This window comes from Atractosteus spatula, chromosome 7 (genome assembly GCF_055471065.1).
Source record: "Atractosteus spatula isolate fAtrSpa1 chromosome 7, fAtrSpa1.hap1, whole genome shotgun sequence".
In the NCBI taxonomy this organism is placed as follows: Eukaryota; Metazoa; Chordata; class Actinopteri; order Semionotiformes; family Lepisosteidae; genus Atractosteus; species Atractosteus spatula.
The window spans coordinates 46,042,152-46,068,572 of NC_142712.1; the positions used below are offsets into that span (position 1 = coordinate 46,042,152).

Below are 26,421 nucleotides of genomic sequence, written 5' to 3' on the forward strand. Positions count from 1 at the left end.
GTTAACCAGTGAGGAGTAACTGGTTAAAGTGTAAAAAAAAATGGAACATAATCTCTGTGTTGTCTTCCACTGTCACATGCTCTGACATTCACAATATAGCCAGTTTCTAACCCTACATAATATAAAATCTGTATCACTGCCAGAAGAACATGTTTACAAAGACAAAAAAACATACAAAATGGATATCGGGAAATACATGCAACCAAACAGAGCACTCTGGCACAAGTTTAAAGGTCAGCCATGGCACTAGAAACATGTCTCCTAGCTCCTCTTTCCATAATAAAAAACCTGATTCTTTCAATATTAGTAGGACATATTCAGCTAAAAGGTCACCTTTTGTGATGAACATTTGATAATTACACTCTAAAAGCAAAAGTGCTTTTTCTACTCATTTCTCTGGGATTCCAGAAGCATAAACGTGCCATCATATTAGAGCTTGTCTTGTCACCTCTTTCAGGCCCTGAATTAAGGATCTTTCTGAGAGTCTGTCCTCACATGACACTTTAAAAGACATCAATATGGCTCAGTGGATTATGTTCCTAAGTACATCAAGTTTTTTTGTTTTTAAAGTGCTATGAAATTTTTATGACCACCTCAACTGGTGCACGTCATCCAGGCAAATCTGTTCTGCTCATCTCCAAAATGATCACCGAATGTAAATGTTGATATTCCTGGCACAAGAGAGGAGGAATATAATTCATTTTCTACAGGACACAGGAGAGAAACGTGATCAAGGACCCCTTATAAGGGAAGACTCCCACGCAAGTGATCGTTGCGAAGTACCCTCTACTAGTAAGTGCAAGCTCCATCAAGAGCTGATTCACTGTGCACTGTCAGTGGGGGGAGGAGGAGGTCATTCTTCACACAGCATGGTGTAAACGTTAAAGGAGTGCTGTCACACACAAACAGATCATGGAGACGCACTCTTGAAGCCTTAGCTCATTTCCTAGGAAGTGTTTCAAGGAGAATGTGTGAAGGCAAAAGAAAAGCCTTATTCTTCACAGAGCTTCTTACCGTCATAAGACCGCCAACAAGATCGCTGGTGTGCGGGTCTTCGTCTTTAGTCCCCAGCTGCGGAGAGTAGAGTTCGGTGGTCCGGAGAATCTCCAGAACCCGGTCCAGAGCCTCTGCTACTGGCATGGGGCTGCTCTCCTGCGCTGCGTTGATTATATTAATCACCTAGTTCAGCAGGAAGAGGCGAGATCAGCACAAGAGGTCACTGCTCGTCTGGACTCGCAGAGCGGCTCTATTTCCCTTAAGGAACCTGCAGCCGCGACACCACTAAATTATCAAAACTAAATTCAAACACTAATTGAACACTTAATGTCTCGGAAGTAAAAGGAACCCATGATATGTCAAAGGAGTAGAGGCAGGTCCAAGACATAACAAGAAAAATGCAATTTCTCTGCTAGCAATTATCAGTCACTTGCTCTTCTTCACTTCTGTTAATAAACTGTCTGCCAATTTTATTTTGCACAGGCTCAGGTACTTTCCTGTAAAACCCAACAGGAAAGTAAAAAAACACTAAGCAACCAATGTTTCAGAATTGGTGTTCCCACAGTCTTATGACAAAGCAGCAGAGCTGACAGGAGGAGATATGCTAAACACAAACGTCTTTCACTCCTTAACAGAGAGAGCCAGTGGGCGGGGTCCAGTATGGCTCATCGGGGACTCACCTTCGTGATGGGCGCCTCAATGGTCATAGAGTGGATCCTGGCCATGGAAGAATGCCTTCGCTGTGAACTGCCTACAGCCAAAAGGACAGCAACAGTAAGCATGACCTTAAAATATCACCGCAAGTGATACTGTCATAAATCAGTGCTAGGCAACAAGAAAACCACTAAGAAAAGAAAAACACAAACTTTATGTTTAAAAAAGCCCCCATCCACAAATAGATACACAACTTTCCACGGCATGCAAACCCTCATCTACAGTAACACTCAGTCTTTTTTTTCCCAGTTAAAACATTTTTGTTTAATCTGAGCTAGATGATTTCATTGCAGCAATCATACTCCACGCATCAACCACAACTGCTCAGTTCTGTTTTTTTTTTCTGGGTAATAAAAAAAGCTATTTAAAGAATTCATACCACATCAAAGTCATGTTCTTCACAGATGATTGGAAATTATAGCTATGATTAAAGTATGTTCACATGCAGGATTAAGGACACTGTGCATCGCAATCTAATTTTTTTTATGCTCACAATTACAAAATGTTTCAGAATGTCAGCTGGTTTTGTAGTCATTTATCAGGATCCCTTGGTACAATTAATAATGAAGCTGCACTATAAGCAAAAGAGGTTTTACAAAGATTAATAAGAGCATTTCAGTATTATGCAGCAAAGAAACCCAAATAACAGGTTGTCCACACATATGGCATCAATTGAATCAACTAAAACAAGTGGACTTTTTAAAAACTCTGGCTCACCGTCACTCCCTCGGGAAGTGGTCGACCTGACATCCAGAGAGCCTTTCCTCCGGTCCTTGTGCTTGCACGACTGGATATCTGGGGAAAGACGCACATCGAGGAGTCGTGTGGCTGCTGTAGCTCAGGAAGCCTCTAATGCACCCTCTCACACGAATGGAAGACAACCATTCTCTTTGGTGCAACAAAGCTCTAATTAATCCCCATGTTATACGCATATAACCAAAGCAATTCCGAAGGAGAAACAGTGGCATTTTAATCAGGCTCTGAAGGGGAATCTTAGGCAAGAGGCAAAATAAGGACTGAAGCTCCCTATATTCCTGTTACTGAACAGAAGCCCGACATTGTGCTTGAAGCTGGAATGGAGCAGTGCTGCCGGAGCCTGGGTGTAAATGTGCCTAGTCATGGCCTGCTTCCCACACTCCTTTACCTGTCTGAGATTCTGCCTGCACCCGGTCGCTGGACTTGTCACTCTATGAAAGGAAAAGAAAAGGCAACTTCTCACTATTTAGTTATACCTAAACCACCAGTTCTGTATAAATAAAGTCCTTTTTCTTACCTTATTATTGTCATTTAAAGGCCTGTTAATAGACACATAGTGTCTGATTTTTCTGCAAAAAAAAAACAGGGATACTGTAAAATGAAGCCGTCTTTTGCTTTCAGATACAGATGCTGTAGATGTCAAATTCAATCACAATATGACACATACAAAAGCTTTCTGTAAGTTGACTTAAGATGCTTACTACTCACCCCCCCTGTCCAATCACAGGTGTGATCTTCACATTTTGCTGAACACTATCTCCATTTTTCTTTTTGGCATAATAAATCCCTTGCCACTCCTGGAACAACAACATGAACACATAAAAGTTATTATTTGAGCATGTAAAATGAAAACGGAAGGCAACAAAAAAGACCAAAACATTTAATAAAAGAAATCAACGAATAAACACTTGTTTTTGAGCTTCAAGTATTTTGATGGTAAAAAAAAAGAACATGAATAGTTTTTTTTAAATAGAATGTTCCTTTAAAAAGTCAAATAAATCCATGTGTTTAGCAATTACTGTATCTTATTTTGCAGGAATGAATGCAAGACCAGGGCTGCATGATGGCCCAATGGCTATCATTGTTGCCTTGCCACACTAGAGCTCTGGGTTCAATTCCTGGGGTGTTATCTGCATGTTTTTCACATTTTGTATGGGCTCCAGTGGCAGGTTAATTGGCTTCAGTAAAAATTGTTCCTGTCGTGAGTGTCTGCCCTGTGATGGTGTCCTGTCCAGGGTGTATCCTGCCTTTCGCCCATTGCTTGCTGATATACACTAGGTTCTGGCTCCACCGAGACCCTGAATTGGATAAAATGGTTGGAAAATAGATGGATATGGTATGCAAGATCAACTTAAAAAGTGGACCGCATCTGAGACGTCACTCATAGTTCCCATACGTTACTGGTGTAATTTAAAGAAAAATATTAATGGCACACCCTAACATATGCAGCAAGATATGACCACAGAAAATATCAAAGACCTCCAAAGGGCTTTATTGTGAATTTGCACCAGGCTGGTCTTTTTTCAAGTCTGAAGCTCCCTGTGCTGTACACCTAGTTCAAAAGTCACTGCCTACTGTTCCTCTGCCTATTGGTGACCTTCCTGCTCTGTGAAGTGAATACATGCTGTGCTGCCAGCTCCTACAGAGCCCACACTTGAAACAGACAGAGAGCCTCTATATTCAGCCACCTGGTCAAAATACACTGGATGCTGCTGGCACTCTCTTTCAAGAGGAGACTTTTAGCTGTTTTCTAATGCAACAGGAAAAGGCCACAAAAGATAAAAAAAAAATATTTGCTTAGAGTTTTACATCCTAAATGATCCCAAAGTGCTTTACACATAGGAGGAAATTTACTTCATCTACCTGGGTGATGGGTGACATGCAACAACCGTTACACAGTACATCACGTGAAGACGTGAGAAATTACTTCATCAATGGTATTAAGGTGGAATTGGGTAGGTTACATTTTACAAGCCTAACGTTCACCCAAGTAGATGGGTTATGTCCCTACTCTTAAGAACTGTACCATGGGACCTATAACGACCAAACAGTCAGTACCATGGTGTATTGTCCCAGGAGACAAAAACCAGGCTTGAAGGTGGCAGTGCTGCTATCATTATTACATTACTAAAAGGTGATGTTGTGCCAACAGCAGTTTAAATTATTATACAACCAGCTGTCTCTGACAGACTGTGTAATTTCAGATGCTGCGGACTAAGCTCTTGAGCTTTGCCAAAGTTGTAAAATAGCCGAAGTAAATAGAGTTGCATAAGTCAGAGCTCACTGTATACAAAATTTAGCAAAGGACAAAGATGGAGAACGAACACACATTAGCTGGAAAATATTAATGTAACATGACACACAAAAAAGGTGTACCTTCATTGGATTATTTAAATAAAACTAAATAATCGATTTACATTCCATATACATAATAAATGTAAAGTTTGCCCAAAAAAACTGTCAAAGCAGTCTTCTGAACGTCAATGAGAGTGAACTCTCACTCACCTTTCCTTTTCGTATACAGGAATTTATTGTATCAAGGAGATCAGGTTTATTTTTCTCGCTTTTAGGCACTTCTGTAATCTCCTTCCCTATCAGCTCTCCTTGCTGGTATCCCATTATGGACTCGTAGGCAGGGTTCACATACTGCGCAGAATCAAAGGTTAAATACACACATCAGAGCATTCAGATGCAAAGCATTCAATGTAAAACACCGCCATCTGTAAAACCAGATTTCATTTACATCACTGTTCATAGTGCTTGCAGGCAAACAATGCTATTGCATTCAAATAAATGCCTTCAAATATTTAAGAAGCAGCATGATGCTCACTGACAAAAAGAGCTTTTCATCAAGGGAGAACATCAATTGTATGAGTCACGTGATCCCATCTTAAATCAGAAAATTTCTGATAATTACATGGGGAGTACACGGAGGACCCCAGTCTGTTTGGAAAAACGGGAATCTCTGCACTTTGGGAAAATTGTGAGCTTTTTAGTGTGGTCAGGGACTCATTTTGCATAGAAACAAAACCCACTGACAACCAACCTGGATCACTTGATCTTCACTTGTGATTTCAATGGCTTCTTGGCTTTGCTCTAGTGCAGTGAAAATAGCATTGCATGCCCTTCAAGAGGAAGAGGAAACAGACAAAAGTTACTGAAAAAGTATGAACTCTGAGATAAGATAGGGCAAACAGTGTAAAATCCGCCGTCAGCCATATCGGTCGTCATTATGTTCTGTATGTATGCCAAGGTGCAGTGCTGCAGCATTTCTCCCTTTTTTGAAAAGAGGGATTTACCAAAGTATGATTTATGCAGTAACTCACATAAGTGTTGTCATGAAAATGTCTGTATGAAAATAAAATACACTTCTCACTAAAGCTCCTTCTAGTGGTGGTGCTTTAGTGAATCATTTAAGATGCAGAGTACAAGAATGTTACATGTACAGTAAGTAAAAAATCAATCAAATATCTAATTCATGCTGCTATGAAAGGAACTGAAAGTAGTTCATGTTGCTGCCAGTCTCTTTACTCCGGAAGGTGTGCATCATCCAGGTGGGGGATTAGCAGTGGTGGAGGGGAGTCCCCATTACCTGTAAAGCGTTTCGATTGGAGTGTCCAGAAAAGCGCTATATAAGTGTAATCATATTATTACTATTATTGCTACAGACTTCATTACAAAGCACCATGGTGGGACACAGGTGTTATTTGCTCACCTTAGTTTGAACTGTGCCCGGACTTCTCCGTACTCCAGCTGGATAAGCTCATTGTAACAGGACATCACGTTGGGATTTTCAACATATCTCTGTTGAAAATAAAGGTCAGTCACAAAGTATTCAGCACACATTACTAAGATCTTGAATTTGCTCCCGGAATCTAAATAAACAGCACGTACGTATGTTCAAGGGGAAAGTGTAGAAGCTGAGAGCATGCCTTTCATCTTGTTGGCTTCCCAGGTGAACAACATTCTATCAGCTCTGCTTAACCTCACAAGATGGTTGGTCAGGAACAAAGGAGTTATTTGAGCTATACAATGAAATCTTAAACACAGTTTATTGGAAAAGCGAGAGGTCGGGTACATTATTTTTATCTCGAAATGAAATTCTTTGTATTGCATTCTATGCATTGCACAACAGTCAGTCAAGTTCAAAATCAACGCCAACTATCCCAATAAATCTAAAAAAACATTTCTAAAATTGCAATGTATGCAGGATATTTGACTAAATCATTAAACAACAAAAATAACCTTTTTTTTTACAAAACACGTTCTATACACTTACTCCTTAGGGAACCCGGGGGCTCTTTTACCAAAAACATTCTGCTTAATCAGCACATATCACCAATGAATTGAATGCACATTAAAAGTTCTGACTAGTTTTGCATTTAATATCAATATTTAACATGCTGAAAGTTCATTCTGAAAACATCTGGGTTTGCTCTATGTAAACATGAAAAACCTCAATATTTCTAAAAGATTTCCTCTGAATCTGTGAGAGATCTGTGAAAGAAATGGTGGAAAGAAATTGTGCGCCTCACCACGGAGAGCTCAGGTGTGCCGTCTGCTGGAATTGCTATAGATAAGGTTGACACAGTCTCCAGCAAGAGCAAAAATCCATGTTAGAGGATAAAGAACACCCCAGGGTGCATTCAGACAAGGATAAAAGGATGAGGAAGTGCCAACGATCTTTCACTTGCATTAAAAACAGGGTCGACCTGCTTTGGTCCTAGAGAGACCCTCACAACTGCAGATGCGATTGACCATCATTAATTGTCAATCATCCATCCATCTATTTTCTAACCACTTCTTCCAATTCAGGGTCGTGGGGGCAGCCGGAGCCTTTCCCAGCAAGCAATGGGCGCAAGACAGGGTACACCTTGGATGGGATGCCAGTTCATCTCTGGGCATCAAAGCAGACAAATGTAGGTTACTCTAGCAAAATGAGGAGTGCTTAACAATGTTTTCATTCGAAAGATTTCAGAAACATTTAATTTACTGGGTCTTTTGAGATAATGTCTTTATCTTTAGGACCTGCTGAATATGATGTCTAAAGCACCCCTGTTCTGCAACTGGACACCTCTAAGATGGAACAGCTGCTAGGACCCTGATACCTCTTCACCCTGTTAGAACATCCATCCATCCATTTTCTGACAGCTTTATCCAGTGCAGGGCTGCAGGGGGAGCCACGGGCACAAGGCAGGGTACACATTGGAAGAGACGCCAGTCCACTTTAGAACAAAGTTCCAAAAATGTCCATTCTGCCAGCAGACCAACTTATATATTTTAACTTGTTTTCGGTGCTATTTAAATGATCACTTATTAAATATTGTGAGACAACAGACTGCTTTCTATCATTTGTAAACAAGTAACCATGGTGTTGAAATTTTACACTATTGATAAAGAGGAAAATACATACCTATTAGACATATTTGCATCTTCCCACACTTCACCTGGCTTTCCTCTGCTTTTAAATCAATTTGAAATTCGTTAGGAGCCAAGTAAAAGTGCCCTCCCTGCCCACACTGGTGAAGAACAACTATCTGGCCTGAAATAAGTGCATGTTTGAACACAGCACTGGCCTGTTTCCTCACTTAGTCCACGTGCTACAAGCGCGAAGCACTGCCAGCTGAAGGCTCTTGTTGGCTCTGTGCACATGGCTGTCTGCAGGAACTCCCCAGCTCTTAAGCTCGTCACGTACCCTGTTGAAGCCAGCCGAAACCAGAGGCATCACTGACGCTTCCTCGCGGTCCTGCCTTTGAGAAACATAACGCTCAGCTTTAAAAATAGAGTACGGTAAGTCTCATCATCTCAACATTATTCTGCAACAATACCGAGTGATATTTCAAACAACAAGAAAACGTAAAAGCCTGTTTTGAAGAGCTAAATGTATTTTGTTAGTTCTTTTCTCCACACACGTATGTCAAATACTACTTATGCACTACCAAAAACAAAAAAAGAGCATCTGATGAAATAGTACACGCCTACCTTCTCACAACTGCAACAATCACTGTGTTTTCTGAACACTTTGCTGCTCTGAGTGACCTAAATGGAAACAGAAGAAGCCATGAGTGATGCCATCAAAATGAGCACTGCCGGAGTCACCTCTGTCCAGATTCTAAGAGACAACACAATTGTGTGTTTTAAGAAACATAGCTCACTTGAAATTTACAGGTCTTGCTTTTCAAGTCTTTGGGACATCTCTCTTTAGTCCTGTTCAGAAATAATGTACTGCATAATATAAACAGGAACGTCAGAAAATTCCTAAAATGTCTGTCTATTGTCATGATCTTACTCAAGATTTCATATGGTTTGGCAGTGGTATGTAATGCAAATTAAAATATTCTTTATAACCTGACTTTGTTGATGATAGTGCTTTGAAAACGTTTTTCTTGAAAAGCACTCATAAAAAAATGAATTATTTTAAGCTAAAAATAGAGTTAAAACATAGGTTTGCACTTTCAGTGGGTGGCATTTTACTTTAATAACACACAGTTGAAGCTTAGCAAAGGGACTCCTGGACTCATATTCTAAATCCATAGGCAGAGCTCCATGTTGTGTTGTACTACTGATGTCTGTCAAATGTGGTTATGGCAGCACACTAAATCCAAAAATAGATATGGAAACTGGAAGAGAGGAGTCTCCTGCAGTCACATAAAGTCTTGTACAGAAACAATCTAATAAACCCATTTGTTTAGCCTGTGGGTTTCAGTTTAAATTGATGATAACAGAGAAAACATTAAAGTTGTTTAAGAAAATGTTCTGTTTTTTATGTAATTTATAATAGTTTATGTAATCATTAATTATGATGCTAATTAAAGGAAAAACAAAAAAGATTGTTCCCAGATAACTAACGAACGATCTTTGCAAATTCAGCTTTTTATGTTGTTTTAGATTTCTGATCTTGTTCAACAAATATGTAGTGCTAAAAAAGCCAATTAAGCATTTAAAAATACATCTGCATGACAGATCTACTAGACGTACAAATACGAGTCTAGTTTCACATTACTAAAGTTCCCAATTGTTTTGGAGCTCTGAAACATTAAAGACCGCAGAACTCACACTTGTTCACTCATTCAGCACACTAATTTGACATGTAGTGACAAAATTAAGTGGAGAAAAGCAGAAGTGACTCCTCTGAGAGAGAACTGTTCACACTCATATTACATGTGCTCTCTGGGCCCTCTCCTTTTCTCACCTTAAAACACACAACACACAAAGCTGCTAACTTTAGGTCAGTCAATGCTTCTTGGGTAGAAAGGACATGTCAGTGTGCCACCTAACCTTTACAAATCAACACCTAACATCTACGATTAAGTGATATACAGTACACATACATGTGTTCCCACATATAGAAAACTGACTTGAAAAACTGGAGAAGAATTCACCCCCTTCCAATAATGTGTCATTTTGTTGAATTAGAAATGTATGTACATTTAATTACCAAAACTTGAATGCAAAACTTCAAAGAAATATCTAAAACCAAAATGTTGATAAGTATCCACTCCCTTTGCTCTGACAAAGTAGATTAGTCGCACAGAATTCCTTTGATAAGTCACACAATTGGTTGCATGACTTCTGTCTGTGCTTTAATAGTGCTTCGCTTTATTTTAGAACACACACACCTATCTCTGTAAGTTCCCTCAGTCAATGCATTTCAAGTAAGAGTTCCACCGTGAAGAGTAAGGAGTTCTCAAAACAACTCGGAGATTAAGCTGTATTAAAATTCAAAGACAACTAATATCTCTTGGAGCACCGCGAAGCTGATCATTAAGAAATTGAAGATGGATAATATCACCCAGACACTCCTTAGGTAAGGCTGTCCCTCCAAACTAAACTGCTGGGCAAGGAGGAAACTGGTAATAGGTGCCACTGTGAGGCCAATGGAGACTTTGAAAGATTAAAAAAAAGTTGAGTGGCTGAGATGAAGAAAATGTCTGGGAGTCAACAATAGCCTGCTCACACCGCAAAGCTGGTATGCGTGGCTGAGTGGTAAACCCACCTCACATCGTTCATGCAGTTTTCTACAAATCATTTAAGTGATACTGCAGACATGTGGCAAGGGCTTCTGTGGTTAGACGAGATAAAATTGGAACTTACTGGTCTTAATGTAAAGTATTCAGTCTGGCACCATCTCTACTGTCAAGCACAGAGGTGGCAGCTTTGTGTTATGGGTCTGCTTCTTAGCAACAAGGACTGGGGAGCTCGTCAGGATTGAGGAGATGATGGATGGAGCAAAGTACAGGCAAGTCTTAGAGGAAAACTTGCTTAAATCTGCAAAACACCTAAAACTGGGACCAAAATTCATTTTCAGCCAGACAATGACCCAGAGCACATTTAAGCACGAGCTACACTGGAATTCCTTAACCAGTGGAAAGTGCATATCCTTGTGTGCCTGGTCATGCCCAGACTTCAATCCAGGAGAAAATCTATCGATTTGAGGCTTGTGGCCCATCAATGATCAGAAATTGAACCACCTTGGCATGCAAAATAGTACAGTAGATACCTATGGAAAGACTTGCAGCTGTAATTGCTTCCAAAGTGGTTTGCACCAAATATTCACTTAGGAAGCTAAATACTTATAAAATCGACATATTTCAGTTTTTAATTTTTCTTTGCAATTTTTGCTCAAATCTTTTTTAACCATTAAAAGTGTTCGGTTTGAGTGTTCCATTTAAAAATTTCTATATATCATTTGTATTCTGACTAAGTTGGACACGACTGGAAGGGGGATGAATAATTTTGCAAGGCACTGCAAAGTCAACTGTATGACTTCCTCTCACAAACCCAGACTTCTCCAATCAAAACAGCTTAAAGTAACGGACGAGATTATGACCAGTTTTATTTCTGCACACGCAGTCACGTGAAGAACTTTGACAATGAAGCTGGGAGAGACAGGCGATCCCGCAAGGAGATCTGAAAAGCAGCACATCTTACCGACACAGCGCTTCAGCATCGAAGTATCTGGAATGTCTGTGATCGATGATGATGATGTCATGGTGTTTCTCCAGGAAGCACTCCAGTGCCAACTCTGGTGTTCTGGCAATGCTACACCTGAAATTAGCCTTCTCACACGCCCAGCAAAAGCCACTGCTCTGGCTGTCATCTTTGGCAAATACTAACAGCACCTAGCCGTTAAAACACAAATAACATGAAATCAGTGCAAGCACATTGCAAGCACATGTGACGGTAAAAGCAAAGTCTACACAGTCAGGACCAACACGTGAGAAAGTGTCCCATTATTTGTCACTATTGTTGCACCTAATTGACAAACATTTTAACCCTATCACAGTTATAAGTCTTATAATAAGATGACAAACCTTTAAGGAGGTGGTGGTCAGCAGGTGACGTGATCATTCCACACACTAATGTATAAATTAATTGAGCACACTACAATAACATACTGCTGCCCAGATTCCGACTAAGGTGTATCCTTTAGAGTACTACAAGAGTGGATAGAATGAATATTTTTCATTCCTTCCATTACATACACTACCACAAGTTGGGATGCAGTATATCTGGGTTTCACGCACATGGCCATAGGTTCCTACAGGAAGAGCTGGGAGCCAGAAGACATTATGGCATCATGGCTGATCTGTTGCCTCTGTTCATGCTGCCAGTGACATTGGCCACAAACAGCATTGATTAGTTTCTGGAGCTGACAGCAGGGTTACAAAACAAGGTGGCATGGCTGCAGTCAAGCAGTTTCTACCACTAATCCTGCCAAAATATTTTTAATATAACCCCTTACCTACGTAGATAAATTCCGAATATTTAGGAACAGTTCCAGAATTAGCAGCGCTAAGAACAGTTTCATGAGTCATTGTGCAATAAACAGTTGAATCCTGAGCAAGCTGGTTACCAAGACAAAGTATTATGAGAAAGGTGTCCTGTTTTAGAGGCAGAGCTACATGGAGCCATCAGTTCTGAACACACACTGCTGTTAAACAGTATATATGTATCAGTAAAGATACAGTGTCATTACTGGAAGATAGAGGACCCATTTAAACAGAGGCTATGCTGTATTATTGTTAAATGTATATTACTCATCCATTCATTATCTAACAGCTTCATCCAAGACAAGGTTGTGGGACAGCTGGGCGTAAGGCAGGTTACACCCTGGACAGGACACCAATCCACCGCAGGGCACACACAGACGCAGACACGCACACACTCACATCAGGAACAATTTTCCCAGAAGCCAATTAACCCACTAGTATGTCTTTGGACTGTCGGAGGAAACCCATGCAAACATGGGGAGAACACACAAACTCCACACAGATAGCGCCCCAGGTCCAGAATTGAACCCAGGGACCAGCACTTCAAGGCAGTAATGCCGACCACTGCACCACCATGCAAAAATGCATCATAATGTGCATTAAACTGTCAATGGAAATTCAGCAAAGTATCTTTTCACACAACTAAAACTGATATTTTATGTCTGGGTATCACTATTTAAAGCAATATAGAAAAACTTTTTTTTAATAAAAAAGCACAGTGATGAACCGTCCCTTGCTAGATTCTAGGCTGAATGGAGCAGCTGCAGGAATGAATCAGTAGACGAAGCATGATGGAGGAGGGGTGGGGTGGGAGGGACGAGCAGTTAACAGTATTTCTCTGATCTTTGGCTCGGTGAAAGACATGGGGATGAATGAAAGTGCAGATGAAGCTTCACCAGATAAATTGTGTGGTCTTGCGTTGTAATTTACTGCTCTCATTTAGTTAAAGTAGAAGAAAAGTCAAAACTAACTCACAATTAAAAAGTTCAATCCTTCTCAATCACCATTCAAACTTTACAAATCAGATGAACTCGCTCTTCCTTATGCTTTAGAATTCACATAAGCTAATGGCGATGCAAAAATACTTCAATCTTTTAATTTAATAACAGATTACATCAGACAAACAGTTCTGATGGCTTTTTATTATGATCTGAGCCCACTGTACAGTGTGGTCAACAGCCAAAGAAGCACTTACAATTATGAAGCTAATGTGAAACATACCTTGTAGCAACTTGATCTATCACATAATAAGAACTGCCTACACTGTAAATACATCAGCACTCAAAAAGCTATGCTAGAATTGCATCACATTTTGCCAGAATTCCTTCTAGTAAAAAAAAAAATCCATTACATTCCCTGCCAATACAGCCTGCTCCATGTGGTAAGTTGAGCCAATGAAAATGCAGTATCAGTGACAGAACATAAACTTGCTGGTGAAGTTTTTACCAAAATTGATACTTTCTACAGTTGCTCTAAGGGGAATTAATATCCGGCACACCCAGAATAATTACAATCTGTTTAGCTTGCAGTTTACCGAACATTCTTCATTAAACTTTAAAAACAGGGTTTGATCTTCCCATGAAGCTGATCTGTAGGTATGAGTCTAACACACCACTGTGAGCTAAAAAAAACATGCAAGAAAAAAATCAGATTCTGTCCAGTAAGCAACTTAAATGTAGTTGATGCTACGCAACCAGAGTAGCAATTTATCTAATTGGTCCAAAATAACTTTCAGGAGGATCTTGTCTGGAAACATGCACTCTGCCTCTGCCCTGTATTTAAAATGACAAAATTAAATCCAGCGCAGTGCAGGTCAGAAACAGTCAGCACATGATAATGAGAAACAGAAAGTACCTCAACTTTAAGCCACAGGGATTTTTTTTTCCACAGTACACTTATGGATGTTTGTGTTAATGCATCAATAGTTCTCATTAGAGAAGCAAGTCCTTTTCTTGACATGAAGAATCAATGAGGGATTAGTACAATTTAATAAGGAATCAGCCGTTCTAGTTTTACAAAGAAAATAGTATACTGTGCATGAAATAAAGGAAATCATAAAAGAAATGGAAGCATAACATTTGTTTTGTATTATTGCAAAGTGAACAAGGAGTCAGTTCCTTCTTTTTCATGGACACTAATCTGCAAAAGAAATAATTGAAAAACGCTTTCAAAGCAGATCCTGTGTGCAAGGAAAGAATAATGTGATCAGCTGTAAAAGCCAGAATGACAAAAACAGGAAAAGGAAATCTCTTAGTTTCATTTTCCTCCTGTAATTAAACTTTAACTTTAAAGCATCGGTACACATCTCTCAGGTAAAAGAAACAAGACAGTCAGTGCTTCTTTGGGGAAAAAAAGAAAGAATACGTTTTTAGGACATATCTGGACAAGACTGGCTTTGCACATTTTTTAATGACTTGTAGGTGGGGGGGATAAACATGTGCGATGTCTTTAAACTGTACTTAACTACCAATCTGCCCATTTTCTCACTGTTTTACCCAATTCGGGGTCACGGTGGAGCTGAACCCTAGCCTGGCAAGCAATGGGCACAAGGTGGGGTACCCCTGCATGAGACACCAGTCCATTACACCCAACTAATTATGGTCTTATTTTTTGCTTAGTGCAAAAAGCAGCATAAGTATATTCAAGTGAAGAGTTACGAGGAAGCTCTTCAACCAGAGTCACCCTCTGACTTATTATTATACTACTTCATACTTGTTAATTATTCCAGTCAGGGGCAAAGTGCTACAACAGTCCCTCTTGCAAAATGTTCTCTCCATTATTTTTTGTGTTTAAGACAAATGCATTGGGGAGAAAAGAGATACAACATTTTGTTAGATCTTGAGGTCATAGACTTAATGAATTGCCTGTTGTTTATTCCTTTTGGTGCACATTTATTTACTTTCCCCGGATATCATGTTCTCTTAAAGGCACATTTATTGTGCTGAGTCATAAAACATGACATGGCGTTTGTGGCACAAGCTGGAAGACTGATTATATCTAAAACTGCACAGCAGCTGAGCCAGCTGTTAACTGTTTGTAGATAGACTGCTTTCATACAGGCCTGTTCAGCAACCACAAGAGAAAAAAAACCCTAAAATGACAAATCAAGCAATACTTGGTGCAGCAGTGTTCAGGACTTGTAACTGGAAGGCTGTGGGTTCAAATGTCAGGTAAGACACTTTAAGCAAAGTACTACACTTGAGGTATATCTCTATACTGTATATAAATAGGTGCAAATCATAGGTACTATGAATAAAGGCTTCAGCTAAATAAAATACTGACTTATACTGCAGTAAAGGTTGTTTTCATTTAAGAGACAGGCCATTAAAAGGCCATTATTTCATCAGGCCTCCTGAAATGATTTGCACACACAACCAACATCTGACCTCTTTCACCTCTTTCCATTAGATAGTAAAAGAAATGATAACATGGACTCCACCCTCTCTCGCAAGTCTCAGCATAAGCACAGCTGTTTTTCGACTTTAGCGGGACCTGAGAGAAGCATGTTCCTCCTCTCCGCACTCGTACGGTAAGCCGAAAGGGCGCAGAGTGGAAGAGGAAGAAAGGAGCCAATTCAGAAACATGATATAATGAACTTTTTAAACGTCGGCAGGGGTCAGACATGGGGTGATGGAGCATGTCCTGGGTTTCTGTTCCTTTCAATTCCGACGCACTGCGCCTCCTGGTCTGTTGATAAAGACTGGTGTTTGGTTTGGTTGCTACGGCAACACTGGAGTGTGACTTACAATGAACCCATTTATAAAGTTTAAAAAATGGATGTTTGTTTGCTGGTGTCTCAAAGCTAAGAGAGTGACATGGGTGTAATGGTGGATTAGGCTCCTGAAGACAAAATATTATCAGTAATATGCAAGAAATCCCATGATCATGAGACCTCGCCTTGGTTTTTGTATTCCAAACTGTTTTTTTCTTGGCCTTCAGAAGAGTGCCATTAGAATCTGCATTATTTTAAAATGTGTTGGTTTAAAACTGTAAATAGGCTAGAAATCTGGTGCTTGAGGTGTCATATTTTAATCTGTAAATGACAAAAATCGAGTAAAGCTACACCCATGAATAAAATAGAATAATAAAATAAGACCACAGAACATATATAATCTTATTACGCAAGACAAAATAATGCCATTTAATATCGTATATTAGAGCACTCTCAGAAACAGAAGCCCATTATAAACCACCACTCTGTAGGAGCCTTCCAAACAGTATATCAGGATCACCCTGTAAGAATTCCACAGGAAGCCTTAAAATCCGTCGGGATGTTCTATTGTTGCTTTGTATGTGTACTAATGGTCTTGTCACACACTTCCAGTAAGGAGGAAACCTTTTAAGCATGCTGCTCTCACATAAAGTCACTCATTCTTACTGTACATGTTTGGGAAAGTCTCTCTCTTTAGAAAGTATGATGAAACTTCTTGGGAACTTGGGTTTTCTGTAGTTCAGTTGGCCTGTTGAACACAGCAATTCAAAATCTGTTCTGCATTTTGAAGACCATATTGCATTCATAATCTCCCCGCAAAGCCCCTTTTATTTCTCCAAATACTTCTCTTCTGAAGTAACTGTGGCCAGTACCTGAAGCTGATCTTTGTATAGCTTCATTGGTCCAAACTGCACTTCTGTAAATTGTGTCTGTAGAAAAAGACAAAGAAAAAAAATACATGTTACGAGCAATGAAATAATTCCATTTACATTTTTTCAGCTTTTCCTTTATTTTACCATATCAATGTGAGTGAAGTGCTTTGCTAAGGGTACAACCATAACTTTGTACCCGCAACATCCTCGACTTGAGCTCAGTGCTCTAACCCCTGTCCTTTCTAAATTGTTTTAAATTGTTCACTTAAAACTAAAAGCACAACCAACATTAAGCCATTTCTTCTATCAACCCCAATCTCCCTTTTTAACATGTTCTAAACATTGTTTTTTTCCAAAATTAGAGTAGAGGTTGAAGTTTGTAAAAGGGAAAAAAAATTCTAATCCTTAAAAACTCCATATTCCATTTTAAGGCAGACAGTACAGTACTTCATTCACCCAAATCTGCAGGAACTGACTGCTCAGCCCCGGACAGAAAAGTGCGGTTATCATCTGACCTCAACAGATAGCTCATATCACACCCACCAATTCTATAGAGTCAACCAACTTTTTTTGTTGTTTTTTTTTTTTCATTTCTGTACTGCAGAATTAGTCCACAAAATATTATTGAGGCATTAACATCAGCAGAAGTCCACATAATTGAGAGTCAGAGTCGAGAGACCTGCTACATCTGTCTGTTGAGCTAAAGACACAGAAATCCACTGTCCAGTTTTCAGAATCAAAAACACTGGCAAGCTAATATTTTCATAACTATAGACTATTTGATCTGGAAGTTGTCAATTATTTTAAATTAAGATAACGTATACAAGGAAATGAAAATTCAGTGATGGGAGAGTGATGAACAAAAATGTACTCCATTTCTTCTACAATTTATTAAACTTTTCTTTAAAAAGAAAATCTACTCTGCTAATAATCCAGCTTCCTTCCTTCTAATGGAGCACCACACAGGGAACAGTATCCATGGCAACGAGGCCTACTGTGGATGTCTATCCCTCTAGAATTCTCCTTTTCAGTAAACAAACTGAGCACGTGAGAAACATTCACAGTGGAATTTAAAACGTATAACCTTAACTCACTCAATAAAAATAAGTCCTTTTAAAAAATCTGGCTATATTAAAATTAATGAAAGTTCAATTGCTTTGAGGATCCATACCAAGATGTTTTATGTTCTGTATTTCCTATGGGTCTTAAATTGATTAAATCTCATTCTCATAATTCAAAAAATAGATATGCATTTCCCATTTTGCTGAATATTAAAAGCATTCTACAGACAGAATGACATGGGAAAGATCAGGAGACTCAAACTCAATTCCTGGAGGGCCCAATGTCTTCTGGTTTTTGTTCCATCCAAGCTCTCTTACATAGCAGATCTGATTATTTAATTATGTGCTTAAGTGTAATACTTCTAACTAGGCTCTGGGGTGTTTATAAGTTTTCAGTACTTTTAAAAAGCAAATTCTTTGAATAAACAGTGGTACAAAATCTTCAAAAACATATCATGTTAACTTGAGAAAATACGTGAAATAATCATTTAATGGACAGTTTAGACTCGAACAACAAAACAGAAGTCCCTCCAGTAAGCAAGTTAAAATTCCTGCTATATAGCCTATATCCAGTTTGATCCTTCATCCGTGGCTTTTCTATTTGGCATATTTTCCACCTCTGACTGTAAAACATGATCCAAAGCTCTTAGCTCACTGACACCAGTGCCCTGTGTTCTGGTGCTGTACACCTCCTTTCACAGTCTGTAACTGGAAGGACGCACACACTGTTTGGTCAGACTTTCAGTGAGCGATCAGCCTCAAATTTTAGACGTCCATGTATCTGTCCTTTCATCACCAGAAAGTCACTCACTCCTGACCAGAGTCAGAACATCCCGGACACACCCAGGAAGCACAGGATGCAAGATGGGACTATACCTTGGATAGGCTGCCAGGCCTACAACCACAATGCTGATGCTGGGAGAACATGCAAACTCCTAATACAAGGTGTCCCAGTTTGGAATTGAACTCAAGGGCTGTGAGACAGAAGACCTAACCCACCATGCCACCACACTGCCCAGCTTTAAACCTGAGTTGTAGAAAAATAATGAAACATACTATTGGAGACCGTTAAAGGAAGTTGCTGCTGTAAGTGGTGTTGTGAACCAGGGGGAGGCGATCTTCCCTCTGGAACAGAATTTCCTCGTTATTGTTCCAGTCTCTACACAGACACTGGCATGCTAAACAACAACAGCACTATACTCAACCTCTTGACTATGTCACACACTACAGGGGCACATGTTCTTCTTACAGTAAGTAATGAAGGACTGTATTTTATTTGCCACTTAGATTCCGATGTATAGTGAAATCCAACTAAAAAAAACCCTAACTAAAAAAACAATTGTGACAAATGTGAATTAATAATGGAATGACTAACCCTAAAAAACACAAAAAAATACCCATTGCTATTTAATACACCAATAATAGTTGTTTGGTCTTCATGTCTGATAATGTTAATTATGCACAGAATACTAGAGCACATTACATTATGCTTTGTCTCGTTTAAAGGGCTGAAACAAATGCCATGGAGTGGTAAACAGGAGGGCACCACCTTGCTTTTGACTGTCTGGATGCAAACTAAATGAGTTACATGTGCACTAAGCCAATATCTATACACTACAGCTTTACGTCTTAACACATTTATCTAACACAGAACTGTCAAAACCCGAACAGCCTAAAACCAAAAAAGTTACAGAATAAAAAAAAAACATCGTAAAAGCTCAGGAAATGTCAGCCTAGAGTCACTTATCCGCATGTCCAAATTACAGGCGCTCTTCCTCTCACGATGACTGTACATTTCCAGATCAGGCAGAATATTTCACTGACTGGAGGTTACATCTTGGTCTCATTACCGCAGGTCCTGCCATCAGCAAGGAGCAGCAAGCCTGTTTGCACGAGTGTGACTCCGGCACAGCTGTTTCAGTTTAAACAACATAAATTAGACGAGCTGCAAGTGCACGAACCGGCCGGCGAGATGGGCGAAAGGCATCACCACCCCAAGCAAAACAACAACAGATTTGCGATTGGTTTGATGGATGATTTAACGAATGAAAAACACAAACTATGCAAATGAAATATCAGCCTTTTTTTTATTATTTGCACAAAATAAAAAAAGATTCTTGTGAGAGAAAATTGTGGAGCACAAACACCCTTAATACAAAGTGAGTGGTTCAGACCTATGGAACTGAATACATTTATCACTGCCATTAATAATCACTGCTACCAAAATCACATTTCCACCACTAAAATCAACAACATTTTAAGTACTGTACTACCAACAATAACACCAATATTTATTCTACTCCTGCTCTTACAGGTACCAAGATGATCCAAATCATTGTGCTTCTTGCTGCACTTCACCAGTTCATCAATACTGTATGTATCGCCCTTTTTCTACTAGATATGTGTTGTGCAAATTGGCTTTGATGATTTCGCAATTCCTTGTGATGCGGCATTGTTTCACGAACAGAACGCCAAGTACATATTAGTCAAGGTATGGTAAGGTCACTTCATCTCAGCACCACGAATTCCAGCATAAAGATTTTATTGTTTAAAAATAACATCAAAGGAACAGCAGACCTAAAACTCTGTTTGCCTTGCAGCACAGTAAAAATAATACTCCTTATTGTGGATGAAGTCAAGTTGGACAAAATAAATAAAAACAGTTTTAAAGATTTTTTCTACTTTTTAAGATAAAAAAATGTTCTCCTGTGCTGGATCTCTGTTTATTGTGTTAATCTCTGAAACTCCCATTCAGATGCAAAGGAATGTGATTATTATTATTATTATTAATACGATGCTACCATACCAGATAATAAAGGTTATAGACAAGCACGCTAATACGCGTGATTCTTTTACGAAAGGACATACAGAGTAATTTTAGAACTTTTCCTAGGAACTATCTCCTGTTGCATTGCCCGTTTCAGAGAAAAATGAGGTGCGTTATTTAACCTTCATGTTACATCCAGTAGTTTGTCCCTCCAAGTCATACACTGTAGTCCCCCTTCTCCCTTGCATGGAGTTCGCGCTCATTTCCATAATATAATAGTACAGCGTGTGTGTTTCATATTCGCAGGCCCAAGGAAAACAGCAGAAGTTTAGTTCTATACACCTTCTGTATTTACTTAGCAATGCTGCGTTTAAGCCTGCTTCCTTCCCACTAGACACATCCAGCCCTATGGATCTCTGCTACAAAGCCCTGCACATGAGGTGGAAGAGTGGCTTTCCACCAGACTGAAAAACAGGAAATTTGATGACATTGTTCAGTGAGCAGACGTCAGCAGAGACAGATATAAAGAGTAAACAGCTTCCTAGCAGCAGCAGACAAACGGACCGGAACTGCTGGAATCCTGGGATGGCTGTTGTGTTTCGCATGGAAATCGCTCCCACAGTGTCAGAATGTCACGATTTTTGTACAGCCCACATCACCAACGGGAAACACAGGGGCTGTCGCATAGAAGGTCTCAGTGCGCACATGACAATACCACTGCCATGTAAATCCCAGAAACCAATTTGAGTTTTCTGCACATTGCAAGAGAAAAACGAATGTGTCTCACACTTCCACGTCAAACTTGCATTTTTGAAAAAGAGAAGATAGTTCAATGCATTTGAACACTTTGCTTTTTTTTTTTTTTTTAGGAATGTGGACAGGTAGGTGCAGAAAGCAACACAGTCCCAGGCTGGCAATGAAGGTTGTGTGAGCAACTCTCCAATACTCTCCTTGTCACAGGCAGTTTGAGGGAAACCCCTTCCTCATGAGTAAACATCGAGCTGGCAAAGCCGACAAAAAAAATGTTTATAAATAGGATTGCTTCCTTCCCACAGCCTGTAATTTTTGACACTACAAATAAGTTCTTTTAACAAGCACCCTAACATTTCTCTAATTCATACAGATACTGCATCACTGAGGATGAATTTTAAATGGTAACATTAATGAAAAAAAAATCAACAGAAAGATGACTATATTGGAGCTGATGATGTCTAATTTCATGCACAGGCCTCAACTGCAGAGCTGTTTACACACTGTCTTGAGAGGAAGCCAGACAGGGCCATAATGAGAGTCTGTGTGGACGCTGGGCCAGCAGCTCAAACTCGACTCGTTCACAGAAAGTGACAAATAAAAACACCGGGGACGCGAAACATACAGCACGTTTTGTTGGTGTTTCTTGGGGGGTGAAGCTCTAATTTATTCTTCCCGGTCACAAAATATTTCAGTTTTTCAGAATTTCACATGCCACAAGACAGACATTACTGTCCTTTCCCCTCATTGTGAAGTCACAGAAGACACATTCATATCCATATATGTATGATCGAGGCCTTACAGAAAGCAGCTGCAGGGATGAATCACTACTCAGTGTGCTTTAAGTGGCTCAATAATAAAATGGCAAGCAACTAGAAAGTTAATGTTTTTAGTAACGTACACACTGTACGTACTCTGTATCTTAGATGAGTCAGTCACCTAAGATCTGCAACCTATACATGTACGGGCAGAAATGGTAAAAATAAATATAGGAGAGATCATCATTATACAAGAGGAAGGTGGGTTCTGAAGATCCAGTTCTAAGACAAGGGGATCTCTGTCTTGATGACTAGAAGACTGCGTGCCAACAAAAACCTTCAGTAAATAAGACCTCTGAAGCTTAACCTGATCAATATAGCCCTCTATGTCCAATGGCTCTGAAGATCTATCTTGGCTATTTCCCAGCATGTTGCACATTTAAGGCAAAACAAAGAGCTCAACCTCATGTGGTGAGGATAACAAGGTTTAACGAGTGGTACATGTTTTGCACTACAAGCCCAGGGGGATAGCTTGTGGCCAGAAAGGATGAACTTTTTGTTTCTGTCCATCTGCAATGGGCCGACAGGACTCTCTCTCTCCACAGCATCTCTCAGATTCCCAGGAATTAACACATTTACTGCGTCTCCAGATCATACGCTTCCTGTGTTTTTTTTTTTAGTTTCATCGCTTTAAACTGGTCAAAAACAAATTTCAAAGAAGAGTTTAGACAGAGGCTTAAGGCTGTTTAAAAACATTTCTGCAACCAAACTTTTTCTAACTTATGTAAGAAATATGGAGAGTCAGGTAAAGACATGTCTGAGCTCATGCCTTCACCCATATGTTCGACAGTTCAGTACCCTGGTAAAAAGTTAATAGGTTTATTCCACGCTGAAAAAAGAAGAAAGAAAACACAACGTTTCGGACGCGGAGCCTTCTTCAGGTGTGAGAAAGACAGGGTAGTAAGCAAAGGTAATGTAGCGGGAGAACAAAAGCTGGGAGAGGAGAAGGCAGGAGCAGGGAACAGACAGAGTGGCCAATCAGGTAGTGTGAAATCAGAATAGGTGAAGAGAGGTGTGAAATGAAATCTACAATGAATAGAGAGAATTTAGAAGAAAATGAGTCTGTCGTTGAGAGAAGGGGAAAGGTGTGATCCTAGCTGCAGGATAATTTGAGCTTCTGTAGTCTTTCTGATGTGGGAATTAGGAAAACCATCTTTGAGAACACAGACGGAGTAGTTTACCCTGGTAAACTACTTATCTACTCTAAAGAATAATGCCCTAAACTGGACACTGAGGACATGTGAGGAAACTACCTAGAAGTGCATTTAAAACTGTGAATGGGAGGCACTTCTTTACAGAAAGGTTTGCGGGAGCATAGAACCAACTGTCCAGCCATGTTATTGAAGCTAATACTGTGGTTTATTTTAAGAAATGGCTGGATGAGATCCTTGGATTAATTACCTGCTAACTACTCAATGCGTGGAATGGCCTGTTCTCATTTTTAACTCTTCATAAGAACTCTGGCCCACCAGCTATCACAATGAAGGCCATGGTATTTTAGTGCCCTACGTCCTGCACACAAGCTTCTGAACACAAACTTCTGTGTGTTTGTGATTACCACGGGCCAAAAGGAATTACAACATTTCTCATTTCAAATACTTTCATTTATTTAAACATTTGCAAAACCTCATTTCAAAAAGGTCCTAAAAGGTTTAAGATAATGAAAATGTGGCGCGACTCACATGCTGCTTTTATAAGAAATATCAGTTTCACAAACTAAAAAATTCAGTAAGTAGATCTGCAGTTTCAAAGTGACACTGTGCGGTGTCATGGGTTTTAAGAAATGGATTATTCACACAATGATAAAATACAATATTATAATTATATTATTATCACATTATTATTAATATTAATTATTAATATTATTACAATATTGCATGGGTAGAAGATATGCAAAACTATTGACTCCAGAATTCTCTGAATTAGTTTTATACCATCTTAATAGGCCTCTGAAACCCGTATTCACTGCTTTTATACATTGAGGCCTTGGATCCTAAAAAGAAGCTCTTTCATGTCACATACTTGTCATTAATCCCTTTGGAGTCTTTTGCACAAGATGCTTTGGCAGCTAAATTCTGATTTGCAGTCCCATAACTTATCCTGGGAAATTACGAAACAGGGGCGAAAAAGTAAAAAACACTCAAGAACACTTTCTTAAAATTTCTGCAGCACTCTCGACAAGATCAATGCTGACCAGACATTCCTGGGGCAGAATGATCTAGAACGCGTACAGCCTGGGCTCGGCGCTCTGAGAAATTTCTTGGTGCCGTCTCGGTTTTACTGTGTATTAATTACCGTCCCACCGCAGTCCCAGAAGCATGATGGCATCTGTGCACTTCAGGGAAAGCTAGTTAAGAGAAAAAGCCATCTGAGAGAGAGCCTTTCACAATTTAAAAGAGGTAGTTCATCAGCACTAAGCATCCATAATTTCCTCTCAGATATAGTTTTTTCTATGCACTCTTGCTCTGAAATTGACCATCGATGTTTGTGAAACTTGTGCAATATATCAAGTATGACTTTTGGGAAAAAAAGAGATAATTAAGCTCTGGTGTTTAACAAAACATCCACCAGCATTCAGAAAAGGTGGTGCTTACTGCACCAAGAAACCCTCAAAGTAAATACAGACTATATTTCTTCACTACATCATTGAATTTTGACCTATCCTCTTAAATGTGTTCTAAAACACACCAGTAAACTGATCCCAATACCATAATAATTTATTCAAGACAAGAACAATACTTAAATTCTCAAATGAAAAGCACAAAAAGGAGGATGGGATGTGGCTTATTTATAGTGAAAAGAGTGCTGGAAGTTACTTTTTTAAAGATTTTCCAACACAACAGCTCTTCCACTGTTTGTTCCATCAGACAATAGGTATGGGGATCTTTCACTGGCCTGGAGCAGTGTCTGCTGGATTCCAACTGTTTGTGAGCAGCTATTCATCCTTCAAACCTATTTTAAATCAGGAGAAAAAACTGCCCACATAATTTTGCACATTGGAACAATTAAACAATTAAAAGCAGTAGTATACTCTCAAAAAATAGGCATCATATCTCTCTGCTAGGCAGAGCTTTGCAATCAATCCTGGCAGCCTTGAGAGAAAGAGCTCGACTAGTTTTCTTTAAAGAGAGGAATCACTTCCCTGAGGTGCACAGACAAGCCTGCTCCCCAGTGGAGCTGTAGATACAACATGGAGTGTTGTGTGAAAACAAACAGAAGTCACACATTACCCACAGCTCACTGTATGCTGGGAGTTTGGGCAAACCTAAAAGTCTAAGGTTATGTTTCAGGCAAAAATACGCCAACCTTAACTTTTTAGAGGACACAATAATAGAAAGAGCCAAGTCGAACACACTGATGATGGCGTCTTATTTTTATACTTTGTTTTGAAGGTTACTTATGTTTGAGTTACAAGCTTAATGTTTACGTCAGTGCTGAAAAAGAACATCTGACTGGAGACATTCAAGATTCATCCATACAGTATGTGTTCCCCATATTCATTACAGAACTCCAACTGTAGCACAGTCTGGCTGGCTTTTCTTCATCCCCAGTCCTGGGAGAAATATGGCTCTCGGAATTCAACAGAAATTCAGTTTTCAGCAGAAATCCATGCTCTGCTTTTCATTCATTATTTTTTCTGGGTTTCTGGTTTGTAAAATAAAGCAAACGTTGCTACTCATAGGTAGGAATAGCCACTGTACTAAAGGCCCTGTCTGCATTTTATAACATTCTAGGATATAGTTAACATACAGTGATACTAGGGCTCGTGTGCACTGGGGCTTTTTATAGGCTGTTATCAATTGCAGCAATCCCTCCACAAGCTAACCAGTAAAGTTCCCACTGTCATGTGTTCTGAAGTTTGCACAAGGAAGCAAATGCCTTAGTATTATCGTGTGCCCTGTTACAGTGTGCCCAGCCCTGCGCAGGAACAATCTGACCTCCCTCATTTCAGCTTTATCTTCTACCTCCACAAGATAAAAAATATATGCAAACATTGTTTTCTCCATAAAAGCAACTGCTTCTTTAAAACATGCTCTTCATATTTGAGCTTAGCTTTGTTTAGTATAATTTTAAAACATCTGTGAAACACTGTTGACCATTTAAGCTCGATAAGGGTCTACATCAATCTGTTTTGAGTACAATGGTTAGGAGGTGTAATATAAATTACATTAAACAGGATTTTCATGGGAAGCCATGAATTC

At 39.5% G+C, this 26,421-nt stretch overlaps 1 protein-coding gene across 2 annotated transcripts in view; it reads right to left on the reverse strand.

Annotated features, from left to right (window-relative positions):
• Positions 1-26,421, reverse strand: part of pde8a (phosphodiesterase 8A) — a 75,797-nt gene that overhangs the window by 13,623 nt on the left and 35,753 nt on the right. For both annotated transcript variants that reach the window (XM_088921679.1, XM_088921678.1), the window contains exons 2-14: positions 16,824-16,880; positions 11,398-11,588; positions 8,449-8,505; positions 8,162-8,216; positions 6,182-6,270; positions 5,513-5,591; positions 4,972-5,112; positions 3,175-3,263; positions 2,984-3,035; positions 2,855-2,897; positions 2,428-2,505; positions 1,677-1,747; positions 1,015-1,179 (exon numbers count right to left, since the gene is read on the reverse strand). In XM_088921679.1, coding sequence (XP_088777805.1) covers positions 1,015-1,179; positions 1,677-1,747; positions 2,428-2,505; positions 2,855-2,897; positions 2,984-3,035; positions 3,175-3,263; positions 4,972-5,112; positions 5,513-5,591; positions 6,182-6,270; positions 8,162-8,216; positions 8,449-8,505; positions 11,398-11,588; positions 16,824-16,880 — 1,167 coding nt within the window. The remainder of the gene's footprint in view (positions 1-1,014; positions 1,180-1,676; positions 1,748-2,427; positions 2,506-2,854; positions 2,898-2,983; positions 3,036-3,174; positions 3,264-4,971; positions 5,113-5,512; positions 5,592-6,181; positions 6,271-8,161; positions 8,217-8,448; positions 8,506-11,397; positions 11,589-16,823; positions 16,881-26,421) is intronic.